The sequence below is a fragment of the Phacochoerus africanus genome, chromosome 14, assembly GCF_016906955.1.
Source record: "Phacochoerus africanus isolate WHEZ1 chromosome 14, ROS_Pafr_v1, whole genome shotgun sequence".
In the NCBI taxonomy this organism is placed as follows: Eukaryota; Metazoa; Chordata; class Mammalia; order Artiodactyla; family Suidae; genus Phacochoerus; species Phacochoerus africanus.
This window is the reverse complement of record NC_062557.1, coordinates 48932277-48949015: the sequence shown is the minus strand read 5'-3', so window position 1 is coordinate 48949015 and position 16739 is coordinate 48932277. Positions and strand designations below refer to the sequence as shown.

Here is a 16739-nt window from a genome sequence, read left to right as displayed (position 1 = left end):
AGCTAGAGACGTCCCTTTAATAGTTCTCGGAAAGCTAGTTTGGTCATGCTGAACTCTTTTAGCTTTTGCTTGTCTGTAAAACTTTTGATTTCTCCATCAAATCTGATGGAACCTGAGGTGAGCTCAGGATATTCCTATTCCACCTGATGCCTTAAGACCTCCTGAGCCCACAGCTGCCCTAGAACCTGGCCCTGTCCACCAGAGGCTCAGGACCCAGCCTCTTATACCAGTATACCAGCACAAGCCTTGGCACTGCACTTGCCAGGAGTAATGTCCATGTGGTAGAATGAAACACCCTAGAATGGCTACTCTCAGTGTCTTGTGTCTATAGGGAAAGCTCATTTGCCTCCTGCCTTTCCAGGAGGCTCTCCAAGATTACTGGGTGGGTCTGACCCAGGCTCCTTTTAAATTAATGCTTCTCCCTGAGTCCTAGAGCGTGTAAGATTTTGTGTGAATCTTGTATTTTGGAGTCTCTACTTCCCATAGCCCTCTGTCTCTTCTGAAAGTAAGCATCACTGGCCATCAAAGCCAAATATCTTGGAGGTTCATCTTCTTGGTGCAGGACCCCACACTGAGGAGCCCACGAGAGATTCAGGACATTCACTCCTTGGAAAGAACCTCCGCAGTTGTAACTATCCTCGTGTTTGTGGGTTGCCCAACCCCGAGGGTATGGGTCTTAACTATACCCTGTCTTGCCCTCCTACCCGGCTTGTTGTGGTTCTTTTTTTTTAACTTTTTAAAAAAATTTCCCCAATACATTGTTTTTTTTCTACTGTATAGCGTAGTTACCCAGTCACACATACGTGTATACATTTTTTTTCTCACATTATCATGCTCCATCATAAGTGACTAGACATAATTCCCAGTGCTATACAGCAGGATCTCATTGCCAGTCCATTCCAAAGGCAATAGTCTGCATCTATTAACCCCAAGCTCCCACTCCCTCCCTATCCCCCTTGGCAACCACAAGTCTCTTCTTCAAGTCCATGATTTTATTTTCTGTGGAAACGTTCATTTTTGCAATATATTAGATTCCAGATATAAGTGATATCATATGGTATCTGTCTTTCTCTTTCTGACTGATTTTACTCAGTACGAGAGTCTCTAGTTCCATCCATGTTGCTGAAAATGGCATTATTTTGTTCTTTTTTATGGCTGAGTAGTATTCCCTTGTGTGTATATATGGCGTCTTCCTAATCCAGTCGTCTCTCAGTGGACATTTGGGTTGTTTCCATGTCTTGGCTATTGTGAATAGTGCTGCAATGAACATGTGGGTGCATGTGTCTTTTTTAACCAAAGTTTTGTCCCGATATACGCCCAAGAGTGGGGTTGCTGGGTCGTATAGCAGTTCTATGTATAGATTTCTAAGGTATCTGCATACTGTTCTCCATAGTGGCTGTACCAGCTTACATTCCCACCAACAGTGCAGGAGGGTTCCCTTTTCTCCACACCCCCTCCAGTATTTGTTATTTGTGGACTTCTTAATGATGGCCATTCTGACTGACATGAGGTGGTATCTCATGGTATTTTTGATTTGCATTTCTCTAATAATAAGGGATGTTGAGCATGTTTCCATGTGCTTGTTGGCCGTCTGTGTATCTTCCTTGGAGAAGTCTTTTCGGGTCCTTTGTCCATTTTTCCATTGGGTTGTTGACTTTTTTGCTGTTGAGTTGTGTAAGGTGTTTGTACATTCTAGAGATTAAGCCCTTGTCAGTTGCATCGTTTGACATGATTTTCTCCCATCCTGTAAGTTGTCTCTTTGTGTTCTTTTTGGTTTCCTTTGCTGTGTAAAAGCTTGTCCGTTTGATTAGGTCCAATTGGTTTATTTTTGCTTTTATTTGTGTTGCTTTGGGAGACTGACCTGAGACAACGTTTGTAAGGTTGATGTCAGGGAATGTTTTGCGTATGTTCTGTTCCAGGAGTTTGATGGTGGCTTGTCTTATATTTAAGTCTTTCAGCCATTTTGAGTTTATTTTTGTGCCTGGTGTGAGGGTGTGTTCCAGTGTCATTGATTTGCGTGCAGCTGTCCAGGTTTCGCAGCAATTCTTGCTGAATAGAGTTTCTTTTTCCCATTTTATGTTCTTGCCTCCTTTGTCAAAGATTAGTTGACCATAGGTGTCTGGGTTTATTTCTGGGTTCTCTATTTTGGGTTCCATTGGTCTGTCTGTCTGTTTTGGTACCAGAAGCACACTGTGTTGATGACTGTGGCTTTGTAACATTGCCTGAAGTCTGGGAGAGTTATGCGTCCTGCTTGGTTTTTGTTGCTCAGAATTGCTTTGGCAATCCTGGGTCTTTTGCGGTTCCATATAAATTATCGATTGTTTGTTCTAGCTCTGGGAAAAATGTCGTGGGTAATTTGATAGGGGTTGCATTGAATCTGTAAATTGTTTTGAGTGGTGTGGCCATTTTTACCATATGAATTTTTCCAACCCAGGAGCATGGAGTAGCTTTCCATTTCTTTACGTCTTCTTTAATTTCCTTGACTAATGTTTTATAGTTCTTGGCATACAAGACTTTTACCTCCTTGGTCAGGTGTATTTCCAGGTATTTGATTTTTTGGGGTGCAATTTTAAAAGGTGTTGTATTTTTTTAAAGGTGTTGTATTTTTGTACTCCTTTTCTAATATTTCATTGTTAGTATATTGAAATGCGACTGATTTTTGAATGTTAATCTTATAGCCTCCTACTTGGCTGAATTTGTTAATCAGTTCAAGTAGTTTTTGGGTTGTGTACTTAGGGCTTTTGATATGTAGTATCATGTCATCTGCATACAGGGACAGTTTTACCTCTTCCCTTCCTATTTGGGAGCCTTTATTTCTTTTGTTTGTCTGATTGCTGTGGCCAGGACTTCCAATACTATGTTGATTAAGAGTGGTGAGAGTGGGCATCCCTGTCTTGTTCCAGATTTTAGTGGGAAGGCTTTCAGCTTTTCTCCATTGAGTGTCCTATTTGCTGTGGGTTTGTCATAAATGGCTCCGATTATGTTTAGGGTTGTTCCCTCTGTATCCACTTTGGTGAGAGTTTTGGTCATGAATGGATGTTGGACTTTGTCAGATGCTTTCTCTGCATCTGTTGAGATGATCGTGTGGTTTGTGACTTTTCTTTTGTTAATGTGATGTATGACGTTGATTGATTTGTGTATGTTGAACCATCCTTGTGAACCTGGGATGAACCCCACCTGGTGGTGGTGTCTGATCTTTTTGAGATGCTGTTGGATTTGGTTGGCTAGGATTTTGTTGAGAAGTTTTGCGTCTATATTCATCAAAGGTATTGGCCGATAGTTTTCTCTTTTGGTGGTATCTTTGTCTGGTTTTGGAATTAGGGTGATGGTGGCTTCGTAGAATGTCTTTGGGAGTGTTCCTTCTTCTTCACCCTTATGAAAAAGGTTAAGGAGGATGGGCACCAGATCCTCTTTGTAAGTGTGGTAGAATTTTCCTGTGAAGCCATCTGGTCCTGGAGTTTTACTCGTATGGAGTGTTTTTATGACATATTCAATTTCGTTTCTAGTGACTGGTCTGTTCAGTTGGTCTATTTCTTCTTGATTCAGTTTTGGCAGGCTGTAAGACTCTAGAAAGTTGTCCATTTCTTCTAGATTGTCAAATTTGTTAGTACACAGTTGTTCATGGTATTCTCACATGGTTTTTTGTATTTCTGTAGTATCCATTGTGACTGCTCCTTTTTCATTTTTTATTTTGTTTATTTGGGTTCTTTCTCTCCTCTTTTTGGTGAGTCTAGCCAGAGGTTTGTCAATTTTGTTTACCTTTTCAGAGAAACAGCTCTTGGTTTCACTGATTTTGTCTATTATTTTTTGAATCTATTTTAATGATTTCCTCTCTGATCTTTTTGATTTCCTTCCTTCTGCTGACTTTAGGTTTTGTTTGTTCTTCTTTTTCTCATTCATTTAGGTGGTGGGTTAAGTTGTCAACTTGAGATTTTTCTTCTTTTTTGAAGAAGGCCTGTATGGCTATGAATTTCCCTCTGAGCACTACTTTTGTGGCATCCCATAGATTTTGAGAGGTCGTGCCTTCATTATCATTTGTCTCGGTGTACTTTTTAATTTCCTTCTTGATTTCCTCATTGACCCATTGACTTTTTAGTAGTATGTTGTTTAGTCTCTATGTAGTCAGTTTTTTCTCATTTCGTTTCCTGTGGTTGATTTCTAGTTTCATGCCATTGTGGTCAGAGAAGATACTTGAAATAATTTCTATACTCTTAAATGTGTTGAGGTTAGCTTTGTGCCCCGGTATGTGATCATTTCTTGAGACTATTCCATGTGCATTTGAGAAGAATGTGTATTCTGATTTTTTTGGATATAGTGTCCTGAAAATGTCAATTAAGTCTAACTTTTCTATTGTGTCCTTTAGGATCTCTGTTGCCTTATTGATTTGCTTTTCTGTCTAGAGGATCTGTCCATTGATGTGAGTGGGGTGTTAAAGTCTTCTGCTATGATTGTACTCCCATCAGTTTCTCCTTTTATGTCTGTTAGTAGTTGTTGGAGGTATCTGGGTGCTCTTATGTTACGGGCATGTATATTGACAATTGTGATATCTTTTTCTGGAATGGATCCTTTAACCATCTTTTAATAGTGTCCTCCTTTGTCTTTCTTTTTCTTTTCTTTTTTTTTTTTTCTAGGACTGCACCAGCGGCATATGGAGGTTCGTTCCCAGGCTAGGGGTCAAATCAGAGCTGTAGCTGCCGGCCTACTATACCACAGCCACAGCAACATGGGATCAGAGCCGCGTCTGCAACCTATACCACAGCTCACGGCAATGCCAGATCCTTAACCCACTGAGTGAGGCCAGGGATCGAATCCGCAGCCTCATGGTTTCGAGTCGGATTTGTTTCCACTGCACCACCACAGGAACTCCTTCTTTGTCTTTCTTTATGGCCTTTGTTTTAAAGTGTATTTGGTCTGATATGAGTATTGCAGCTCCTGCTTTCCTGTCTTGTCCATGGGTATTGAAATATCTTTTCCCATCCTTTCACTTTCAATCTATATGTGTCCTTTGCCCTATGGTGAGTTTCTTGTAGGCAGCAGATTGAAGGTTTTTGCTTTTTTATCCAATCAGCCACTCTGTGTCTTTTGATTGGAGCATTCAGTCCATTGACATTTAAGGTGATTATTAATAGATAGGTATTTATTGCCATTTTACACCTTGTTTTCCGGTTGATTCTATGTTTCTCTTCTCTTCTTTTCCTTTTTTGGTTGAATGTTTTCCATTTTATGCTCGAGTACTTTTCTTTTTAGTTTTTGTGAATGAAATGTTTGGTTTTGATTTGTGGTTGCCTTGCTTTTTAAGTATGTTAATCCCTTCCTATATCTGCTTGCTTTTGCCTGATAGTCATATAGGCTCAAACACATCATTAAAACAAAAAAAAAATTATATTTTCTTACTTTCCTTCCCCATATTGTATGATTTTGACATCTCTCTTTTATTTTTTAACATGGTCATGTTTATATCTGTATGCTGGCTTATTTAAGTGACTGCTTTCAATTTTGGTTTCCTCCATCCTAATTCTTCTTACTTCTTTTCTCTCTCTCTCTCTCTTTTTTTATTTAGAGAAGCCCTTTCAATGTATCTTTTAGAATGGGTTTAGTATTGCTGTACTCTTAGCTTTTGTTTGTTGGAAAAATTCTTTATTTCCCCTTCTATTTTAAATGATATTCTTGTTTGAAAGAGCATTCTAGGTGGCAGATTTTTTTCCTTTCAGCACTTTAAATATGTCTTGCCACTCCCTTCTGGCCTGCAGTGTTTCTGTAGAGAAATCAGCTGATAGCATTATGGGGGTTCCCTTATAATTAACACTTTGCTTTTCTCTTGCTACCTTTAGAATCCTCTCTTTTTCTTTACCTTTTGTCATGTTTATTATACTATGTCTTGGTGTGGGCCTGTTTGGGTTCAACTTGTTTGGGGCCTGCTCTGCTTCCTGTATCTTGATATCAGTATCCTTTAGATTTGGAACGTTTTCAGCCAAAGTTTCTTCAAATATATTTTCCATCCCCTTTTCTTTTGCTTCTCCTTCTGGAATTCCTGTTATGCGTAGTTTGGCCTGCTTTATATGATCCCATAGGTCTCATATTGCTTTCATGTTTATTCATTTGGTTTTCTGTCTGCTGTCCTGGTTGGGTGATTTCCATTATTCTGTTTTCCATGTCACTAATTCGTTCCTCTGCATTATTCATTCTGGTCCTTATTGCCTTTAGCTCAGTTTGTATCTCTGCAAATGAATTTTCTAGTTTTTCTGGGCTCCTCCTCATATTTTCTAGTTCCTGCATTACTGTTCATATCCTCTCAATTCTTTCAGCCTTTTCACTATCACCCTTTTGAACTGAAGGTCTGTCAGACTGCAGAGGTCTGTTTCATGGTTGACTGCTTTAGGTGAAGTCTCCTGTTGCTTTAACTGGGAATGGTTTCTGAGCTTCTTCATCTTGCTTGTGTTTTTCTTTTTATGTGAGTTTGGAGAAGCCAAACTGTGGTCTTGTAAGGCTACTTCTATGCAAGAATACCCCTTTGTATTTTTTTTTTTGGGGGGGGGTTACTATTTATTTTTGGTGTGGGAGTGTGAACATTTGCTGTCTCTTTCTTTGGTGTGAGCAGGCTGTTATCCCCAGGATGTTCAGTGTGTTTTCAGGGAGAAGGAGGCAGTGGGTAGGGCCAGCAGTCAGTGCCTGGTCGTTGGGCTCTCACCAGCAGCAAGGACCTGCAGGAAGGTGGCAGAGGCCACTCCTAGTTGTAGGGCCCTGGGAAGTGGTGATGAGCTCTAGGCAAATCTACAAGGTGACCAGAGCATTTGGCAGTAGCAAGAGTATTTTATTTTGCGTGAGTTCCCAGGGGAGTGGGAGCAACAGCAGCTTGTGTTTGATTGCAGTGCCCTCCTCTGAAGTGATTAGAACCGCAGGTGATGCCTACTCAGCGACCCCTAGTGGGAGCGGGCCAGGACCGTCTCTGGAGTCAGTGATAACTGTGGTGGTTTGCCCCCCCCCCCCCACCTGTAGAAGGTGCATGAAGCAACCGGTCTCACTTAGCCCACATAGGAGGTGCCGTACAGGCTGCTCCTAGTTGCAGGATCCTGGGAAGTGACAGAGATCAGGCGTGTGGGTACTGCCTGGAGCGTTTGGCAGTGGCAGCAGCAGGGCGGGTGTGTTCCCGGGGAGTGAGAGCAACAGCATATGGTGCTTGGTTGTAGTGCCCTCTGTTTTTCTTTTTTGCCAACCTCTGAGGTGACTGGGGTCGCAGGTGGAGCCCACTCACAGGCCCCCAGTGGTGGCAAGCCACGCTTTCCTCTGGCCTCCGAGAGGACTGCTGTGGTATGTCCCTGCCACCTGTAGATTGTGCAAGAGGCACCACGTGGCACTTAGCCTCCTGATGGACTTGGCCCACTCAAGAGGTGCCTGGCCAGCAGTAGCCTGCAGAAGAAACATCCAGCCTCCCATAAACGATCAAGAGGCTTCTTGCCACCCATAGCCTGCGCCAGAGCTGCCCTGCCCTCTGAGAGCCCGCGGGCATGTGCACACTCTGGCACAGGGCGTTTCCTCTGGCATCCGCCCCTCCTCCTCTCCCTCTTCCCAACAATGGTGCCTTGCCTCTTCCGGGGGTCCAGACATTCTCCCAGGTTCCCTCTGCCGGCCCCAGTCCTCTCCCCGGGACTGACCTCCGGAGCCTGAGTCTCTGCGCCCAGCCCCCGCCCGAGCAGCTCAGGCTGTGGTGTCCAGGCCGGTGGTTCAGATGATCTGTGCGGCTCTCGCTCTGCTTTGCTGGTCTCAGTCCCGCTGCTGTGCTTTTCTCAGCCACTTTGAGGTCCCTCCGGCTCAGCTGATCTTTCCGTCAGTTGGGTGGCTTCCCAGGAGGTGGGTTCCTTTTCTCCACCACAGCTGCCTCTTGGGAATGCTAGTCCCATCCTGATTGCATTTCTCTCTCTTTTTCTGTCGTTCTACCCAGTTATGTCAAGAGTTTTTTGCCCTTTTTGGAGGTTTCAGTTCTTTTGCCAGCATTCAGTTGATGTTCTGTGAAAGTCATTTTACATGTAGATGTGTTTTTTGGATGTGTTCATGGGAGGGGGGAGCCCAACCTCTTACTCCTCCGCCATCTTGCTCTGCCCCTGGTTCTTTCTTTATATCTTGTATGATTTCTTTTCTGCTAGTCTTCCAGTTTTTCTCACCAATAGTTTCTCTGTAAATATTGTAGTTTAAGAGTATCCATTGGAGTAGGCAAGCTCAGAGCCTTCCTACTCCGCCGTCTTGTCCATTCCGCCCCCTTAGTTGATCTCCGAAAATGCCAAACACATTCTCTTCTCAAGGTTTTCACACTCACTGTTCCCTCTGGCCTCACTTAATAACCTATTTAAAGTAATAAACCCTGTCTCTCTTTTTTTTTGTTGTTGCTATTTCTTGGGCCGCTCCCGCAGCATATGGAGGTTCCCAGGCTAGGGGTTGAATCAGAGCTGTAGCCACCGGCCTACGCCAGAGCCACAGCAACACAGGATCCGAGCCGCGTCTGCAACCTACACCACAGCTCATGGCAACGCCGGATCGTTAACCCACTGAGCAAGGCCAGGGACCGAACCCGCAACCTTGTGGTTCCTAGTCGGATTCGTTAACCACTGCGCCACGACGGGAACTCCAAACCCTGTCTCTTTTTATCCTTTCACCTTTTTTTTTAAATGCATAGGATTTATTAATTCCTGACATTCTATTGTATATTTATTTATTTTCTGAATCTCCCATTAGAATGTAAAATCTATGAAAGTAGATAGCTTTTCTGTTTTATTCAGTACTGTTTCCTCATTAGCTATGTTTGGCACATAGTATGTGCTAATAAATATTTTTGGAGTGAATGAATGAATGTGTCCAGCTTTCCTTTCCTCCAGAGTGTGAGCACATTAGGGAAAGAAATTGTGTTTTATTCACTTGTGTTTGTCACAAAGGATTGGCATACAAGGCTTACAAAATATTCAAAGAATCGACAAACGAATGAGTAAATGAATGTCCGTATAAAATAGAGATAAATAGAAAAGTAATTATTTCTTAATTGTCTCCAAGTGCATCCTAGTTTATTCTCCTTCGTAAAGTACTGATGATGCTTTTTATTTGGGGGAGTAACTGTACTAAAATTTTCAGTTTTTTTTTTTGTCTTTTTGCCATTTCTTGGGCCGCTTCTGTGGCACATGGAGGTTCCCGGGCTAGGGGTCTAATCGGAGCTGTAGCTGCCGGCCTATGCCAGAGCCACAGCAACGCAGGATCCGAGCCGTGTCTGCGACCTACACCACAGCTCACGGCAACGCCGGATCGTTAACCCACTGAGCAAGGGCAGGGATCGAACCTGCAACCTCACGGTTCCTAGTCAGATTCGTTAACCTCTGTGCCACGATGGGAACTCCTTCAGTTCTTTTTACATGTTTTAATAGTCTTGTAACATATTTTATACATTTGCCTATTATAATAACCTAAAATCTTTATAGAAAGTCAATGTGTATGATGAAAAAAATTACAGGTTTTTTTCCTAATGCATGTTTTTATTTTTTTCAAAAGGAAGCCCCATCATACCAGTTAAAGCCTAAGGAAAAGGATAATTCTTTAAGAATTATATCTGCAGTTATTGAAAGCATGAAGTATTGGCGTGAACATGCACAGAAAACTGTACTTCTTTTTGAAATATTAGGTAGGTATACTACAAAAATTCTTCAGGAAAACTATTTGGGCCATAGTTTTGAATGTTAATAGGAATACCTAGAGGATCTTAAAGAAAAATAAAATTTTACAAAAAGAGTTTGTGGTTTATTACAATTTTCTTTAGTTCCTGTGTCTGTCATTGATTTGTGTGACTTAAGATGTATTAGATTATTCATGGTAGTAGTATTCTGATTCATAATGTTAAAACTGGAAAGAGTCTTACAAGTAATCCAACCCAACCTTTGAGGTAGGTGAGAAACGGGGCAAATAATTAAAATAGACTTGACTAAAAATTAAAGAACTGGTTAGCAACAGAACTGGATCTAGGATCCAAGTCTCCTTATTCTCAGTAGAGTGTTCTTTATTGTATTAAGTCTAGTAGTAATTTTGTCTATAGGTTAAATTAGAAATTAGATATTCTCAAAGAACATTTGTGAAGAGTCCTTCAGTGATGTAAGTAGACACCCTACAATTAATCTGTTTTCTGAATTAATATTTAAAAGGGTGGAGAGTTTTGTCGAATGTTTCTGGAGTTTAATTTTACTTAGAATGAAGAGACAGACAAGAGGTAGAAATTCAAAACATATTTCTTCTCCATAGTTAAAAATGTTTAATTTAAATTATGAAATATTTGGAGTTCCCGTCGTCGCTCAGTGGTCAGTGAATCCAACTAGGAACCATGAGATTGTAGGTTTGATCCCCGGCCTTGCTCGGTGGGTTAAGGATCCGACATTGCCGTGAGTTGTGGTGTAGGTTGCAGATGTGGCTCAGATCCCGCATTGCTGTGGCTCTGTTGTAGGCTGGTAGCTATAGCTCCGATTGGATCCCTTGCCTGGGAACCTCCATATGCCACAGGAGCGGCCCTAGAAAAGACAAAGACAAAAAAAATATGAAATATTCTAAACATACAGAAAAAATAGAGAATATAATAAATATCCACATACCTGTGTTATAAATATCTTTGAAAATGCCTATCCATTTTTCTTCTCTGAAGATAGTCATGGTATCTTTCCTTTCCATGCTTTTAATAATTTTACTCTATACATCTGATTTCATAAATTTCTTTCTATGTATTTATTTATTGTTTTATGTGTTTTAAAATATAGAGTCTGCATTTTCTTTTCTTTTTTTTTTAGCTTTGTCTTTTTAGGGCCACACCTATGGCATATGGAGGTTCCCAGGCTAGGGGTCCAATTGGAGCTGTAGCTGCTGGCCTACGCCACAGCCATAGCAACGCGGGATCCGAGCCGCGTCTGCGACCTACACCACAGCTCACAGCAATGCTGGATCCTTAACCCACTGAGTGAGGCTAGGGATCAAACCTGCAACCTCACGGTTCCCAGTTGGATTTGTTTCCACTGCACCATGACGGGAACTCCTATTGTCTGCATTTTCATCCAGCATTACGTTTTTGGCTTCATCCTGATGCTCCAATTGTAGTCTCTCCAGCAGCTTCTGATTCTTCCCATGTGGTATTAAGATGATTATCACAATTCTCTATACCATACATTCTTCCTTATACAACACTGTCATATTCTTTGAATAGTTTCTTCTAGTTTCTCCTCCCCAGAAACTAGCAAATGGCCCCTTGCATGTCATCATTTCTGACAGGGTAGCAAAGCGCATCACTGCAACACTGAGCTCTGTAGCTGGGGAAGGGGATATGCTGATTGACTTACATCAGTTTCAGGTCACTCCTGGCTTTGAGGGTGGGGGCAAATCCCACCCAAACCATATGGCTGAGAATGGCATAGGAGAGACTAGGGGAAATGGAGGCTGACCTCAAAATAGCAAATGCCTACTGTTAGTACTTAAAGGTGGCTATTAAAGGAGTGAATAGAGCTCTCTTATCTAATTTCTTAAGATAAACATGAATTATTTGAATTTTATACAGGAAATATATATTTGAAAGAAGTTAAACAGTTTGTTCAGTTTAGTAAGTTGAAGAACTGAGACTTAATTTCATGACTTTGATTCTAATTCAGTGTTTTGTTTCATTAAGTCATGATGTTTATTTGTTACACGTGTATTTTGTATATAATAATGTAGTAGACTGGTCTGAGGATTTAACGACTCCATCAGACACATTCTAAGAAAAAGGCTTGGCATTCCTATCGTGGCGCAGTGGTTAATGAATTCGACTAAGAACCATGATGTTGCGGGTTTGATCCCTGGCCTTGCTCAGTGGGTTAACGCTCCGGCATTGCCGTGAGCTGTGGTGTGGGTTGCAGACTCGGCTTGGATCCCGCGTTGCTGTGGCTCTGGCGTAGGCCAATGGCTACAGTTCCGATTTGACCCCTAGCCTGGGAATTCCATATGCCATGAGAGTGGCCCAAGAAATGGCAAAAAGACCAAAAAAAAAAAAAAAAGGCTTCAGATGGCCAACTATTATCGATTGTGTAAACAGGTCATATAACCTGTTCCTAAGTTGGAAAGGACCAGAAATTTTGTTTTCTTTAGAATAAAATGCTTTCGGAAATACCTTTCCCTCTAAAGATGTTTTCTTATTATTGTAGAAATACAACTATTAGAGGTTGGTTTTGAAATAGTTATTTAAATATCAAATTCCCTTTGTTAAATTTTATTTGCATTTTACCAGCACTGATTTTTTTTTCTCCTTCTGTTTCAATACTGCTTAGCTGTTCTCGATTCAGCTGTTACACCTGGCCCACATTGCTCAAAGAATTTTCTTATGAGAGATGGGAAAAGTACTCTGCCTTGTGTATTCTACGAAATAGTGAGTATTTTTAAAAAATAGTCTTTGCAAGGCCTGTGCTGACAAAAACATACAAATTTAGGCTGTAATTCCATTGTGTTAGAAGTTCTGTTAACAACCTAGTAGAACTTTCAACATTTTGTTTGGTTTTAGTTCTGATATTGAAATTGTTTATTTGTTCAACTAATGGCCTACTATGATGGCCTACTAGGTTGTTCTGTTAACAACCTAGTAGAACTTTCAACATTTTGTTTGGTTTTAGTTCTGATATTGAAATTGTTTATTTGTTCAACTAATGGCCTACTATGATGGCCTACTGTGTTCCAGGTGCTATGCTAGATGCCGGGGGATACAAAGTGGAATCTAAGTGGTAAATGGCTCTTTCTCTCAAAGAGTGTATACTTTCAGGTAGAAAAACAAATAGTGTAGATGTTACACTGTGGTGCATTAAATGGTATGATAGAGGTTTGTGCAGGGTGCTCTAGAAGTAGATACGGAGGTGGGTCAGATCAGGGGAAGATTTTTGAAGTATGTGGTAACCTATCTTATTTTAGATATTTAAGATCTAATAAATTAAGCCAAAGTGTTGGGGTAAGGAGAGGTGGGAAGAATTCATTCTAAGGTGAGGGAGCAGCATATGCAAAGATGTAAGCTCAGAATAGATACAGCCTAGATTGTTCAAGAAGCTGGAAGTAGTTTGTAAACACCACAGTTGTAGAGTTAGTAAGTGATGGCAGTGAAGGTAGAGGTTCTGAACTTGGGGGAAGGCTGAGAGTGGGCTGGGGTGTCGGGAAGATGCTAGAGGTGGCAAAGAAGGCTGGAAACTTATAAGACATATACTTTGTAATAGTTTGGGATTAATTCTGAAATTGGGCTTAATTCTGAAGTCACACTTGGATTCTAGTTTATACTCTGCCATTTACTAGCTTTATGACCTCGAATGAGCTGCTTAAACTTCCTGAGCACCAGTTCTTTTAATCTGTGGAATGGGGAGACTAATTCCTACTGTGAAAGTTTCTTTTGGAGATTGGATGATAAAACATGAATGCATAGCATCTGACACATAGCAAATGATCAATAAATAGTAATTGTCATTAGTTTCTATATATATGCTTATTATTTCTTTCTACTCTGATAAATTTAAAAAACTTTTTAATTGAAGTATAACATACACAGAAAAGTGCACAAATCATATCTATACAATCCTATGAAGGTATCACACAGGGAGCATCACCAAGGTTAAGAAATAGAACATTGCTATCACTCAGTGCATTCTTGTGCCTCTTCCCATTCACTACCTCCTGTTTTCTGCCTGAAATTAACCACTGTTGTGACTTTATTAATATCATAATTAATTCTGCCTGGTTTTGAACTTATGGTATCGTGAGTATATATCTTCTTTTATCATATGGTGTCTTTCTTTCGCTCAACACAGTGTTTGTAACAACATCTATGTTGTTGCGTGTAGCTATAGTTCATTTATTTATATTTCTGTGTACAACATTCTGTTGTATGAATGTATTACAGTTTGGTTTTTTATTCTACTCTTGGGCATCTTGTTTATTTTCTGGTTTTTTGTTGTTATGAATAATGTTCTGTGAACATTCTTATATATGTCTCTTGCTGTGCACATGTATGCCTTTATGTTGCGTATATGCCTAGAAGTAAAATTGCTGGATTGTAGTGCATGTGTATGTTCTAATATGGTAGTTATTGCCGAATAATTTTCTGAAGGGTTGTAACAATTTATGTACTCACAATCAGTGCAGGAGAGTTGTAGTTTCTTATTAACATTTAGTACTTGTTAGTCTTTTTTATTTTAGCCACTCTAGTGGCTGATGTGTTTCGGCACTTTTGATGTTTACTGGCCATTTATAAATATTCTTTTGAAAAGTCTGTTCAGGCCTCTTGCAATTCTTTTACTATTGAATTATTTGTCTTTTCCTTATTGATTTATAGAAGTTTTTGAAAAACTATTCTGCATACAATTTTTCTGTTACACGTATTGCAAAAATCTTCTCATACTCCATGGTTTGCTTTTTCAGTCTTAATAGTGGCTTTTGAGGAACAGAAAATCTTCACTTTGATATAGTCCTTTAGCAGTTATCTGTATTTCCCTTATAGTTAGTGCTTTTTATGGCTGTTTAGTGAAAGCAATTCCAGAATACTTTCATTTCATTCATGACTGAGAATATTTGGAGCTGGCTGGTCTTTTTCTGCAAGTCCTATTTCGGCATAGCCTTTTTTTTTTTTTTTTAAATACTATGATTTTTATTCTTTTCCATTATAGCTGGTTTACAGTGTTCTGTCAATTTCCTACTGTACAGCATGGTGACCCAGTTACACATACATGTATACATTCTTTTTTCTCACATTCTCCATCATAAGTGACCAGACATAGTTCCCAGTGCTATACAGCAGGATCTCATTGCTAATCCATTCCAAAGGCAATAGTCTGGATCTGTTAACCCCAAGCACCCCATCCATCCCACTTTTTCCCCCTCCCCCTTGGCAACCACATATCTAGTCTCCAAGTCCATGATTTTCTTTTCTGTGGAAAGGTTCGTTTGTGCCGTATATTAGATTCCAGATATAAGTGATATCATATGGTATCTGTGTTTCTCTTTCTGACTGACTTCACTCGGTATGAGAGTCTCTAGTTCCATCCATGTTGCTCAAATGGCATTATTTTGTTCTTTTTTACGGCTGAGTAGTATTCCCGTGTGTGTGTGTGTGTGTGTGTCACACCTTCCTAATCCAGTCATCTGTTTATGGACATTTGGGTTGTTTCCATGTCTTGGCTACTGTGACTAGAGCTGCAGTGAACATGCAGGTGCTTGTGTCTTTTTCAAGGAAAATTTTGTCTGGATATCTGCCCAAGAGTGGGATTGTGGGGTCAAATGGTAGTTCTGTGTATAGTTTTCTAAGGATAGCCTTTTTGAATCTCCCAACCCTAAGCCTGGGATGGGGGTGGTGTGGTTACTAGGGAGACCACGGGCTCCACTTTTTTCTTCCTAGCCCTATGGAGCCTGTCAGAAGCTCTCCTCAGTTTCTTAGACTCTCAAACTGCCTTGAGTATAATTGGCAAATACCTAAGGGGGAAAGCATCCCCAAGTAGCTGCCATTCTGAACTCCTGTCCTCTCTCAGATGGTATCTCTGTAGTTCCTCACTGCTTTTGCTATCTCTTGGTGTCTATGAAGATATTTTAAAATAAATATTCTATTCAGCTATTCTAATTGTTTTTAGTGGGAAGGTTAGTCTGAACTATCTAATCTGCTATCTACTGAAGGTAGAACTCTGGTAGTCTAATAGAAGTAAATATTTATGTGCTATTATTATACTGGGAATTATTCGGTCTTTTAAGAAGCAGCAGATCACTAACCTGTAAGAAGCCCTACCTGGGGAAAGTCTGTCTTCTGTGAAAGGGTGCCCGTTTATGCCTAGCTAGCTAGCATAGCCATGTCAGCAGTGGGGCCCTAAATGCGGTAAGGGAATTACAGCATTTTGGATGATTCATATTTAGTTGATCATATTTTTAGCTTTAAAAATTGAAATTTGAATGAAGTAATAAATAACTTTATTGTTTAAAAACAGGATCGTGAACTTCCAAGACTGATTAGAGGCCGAGTTCATAGGTGTGTTGGAAACTATGACCAGAAAATGAATATTTTCAAATGTGTTTCTGTCAGACCAGCATCTGTTTCTGAACAAAAAACTTTCCAAGCATTTGTTAAAATTGTAGATACTGAAATGAGATATTATACTAATGTAATGAATGAAATTTAAGTAGTGACGAAGGCAGTTTAAATAGTATAAATTGAAAGCAGCATTTATCTGTTATTGTTTAAACTACTGTCTACATGGTTCTATGGCTACTGTTTTTCTGTATTTCACTTGTTAAATTAAAATATTTAAATCATTTTAAGTGTGGAAAGAATTTTTGAAAAATAATTTTACTATTTTATAAAAATGGTACATTTGCTAAAATTAAAAAGCATTTCAAATAAAAATATTCAGTATAATAAAAATAGGTAGCTACTTATTTGACATGGGATGATAGTACACTTGAGTCAGCCTAAAAAGAGGCAACATCAAGCTTAATGGGGAAATATGGAGACATTCTCACTAAAGTCAGGAGCACGACCAGGGTGCTTACTGTCAGTACTGTTACTAAGCATCATACTGCAGTTGCTAGTTTATGCCGTTCATTTAATTCAAATAGTTAGAGGGCATATACTCTGTGCCAAGCACTATTTCAAGGGCTTGTAAACAAAGCAGCTAACAGAGAAACAAAAAATCTGAATTTATGGGATTTGTATTCTAGAACCCATAGAATACATTAGACAAAAAAGA

At 40.1% G+C, this 16739-nt stretch overlaps 1 protein-coding gene across 1 annotated transcript in view; it reads left to right on the top strand.

Annotated features, from left to right (window-relative positions):
• The window catches only part of SPATA22 (spermatogenesis associated 22), a 30461-nt gene extending 14150 nt beyond the window's left edge, over positions 1-16311 (top strand). The window contains exons 7-9 of the mRNA XM_047757650.1: positions 9529-9658; positions 12309-12406; positions 15981-16311. Coding sequence (XP_047613606.1) covers positions 9529-9658; positions 12309-12406; positions 15981-16172 — 420 coding nt within the window. The 3' untranslated portion in view covers positions 16173-16311. The remainder of the gene's footprint in view (positions 1-9528; positions 9659-12308; positions 12407-15980) is intronic.
• Positions 16312-16739: the final 428 nt, after the last annotated feature.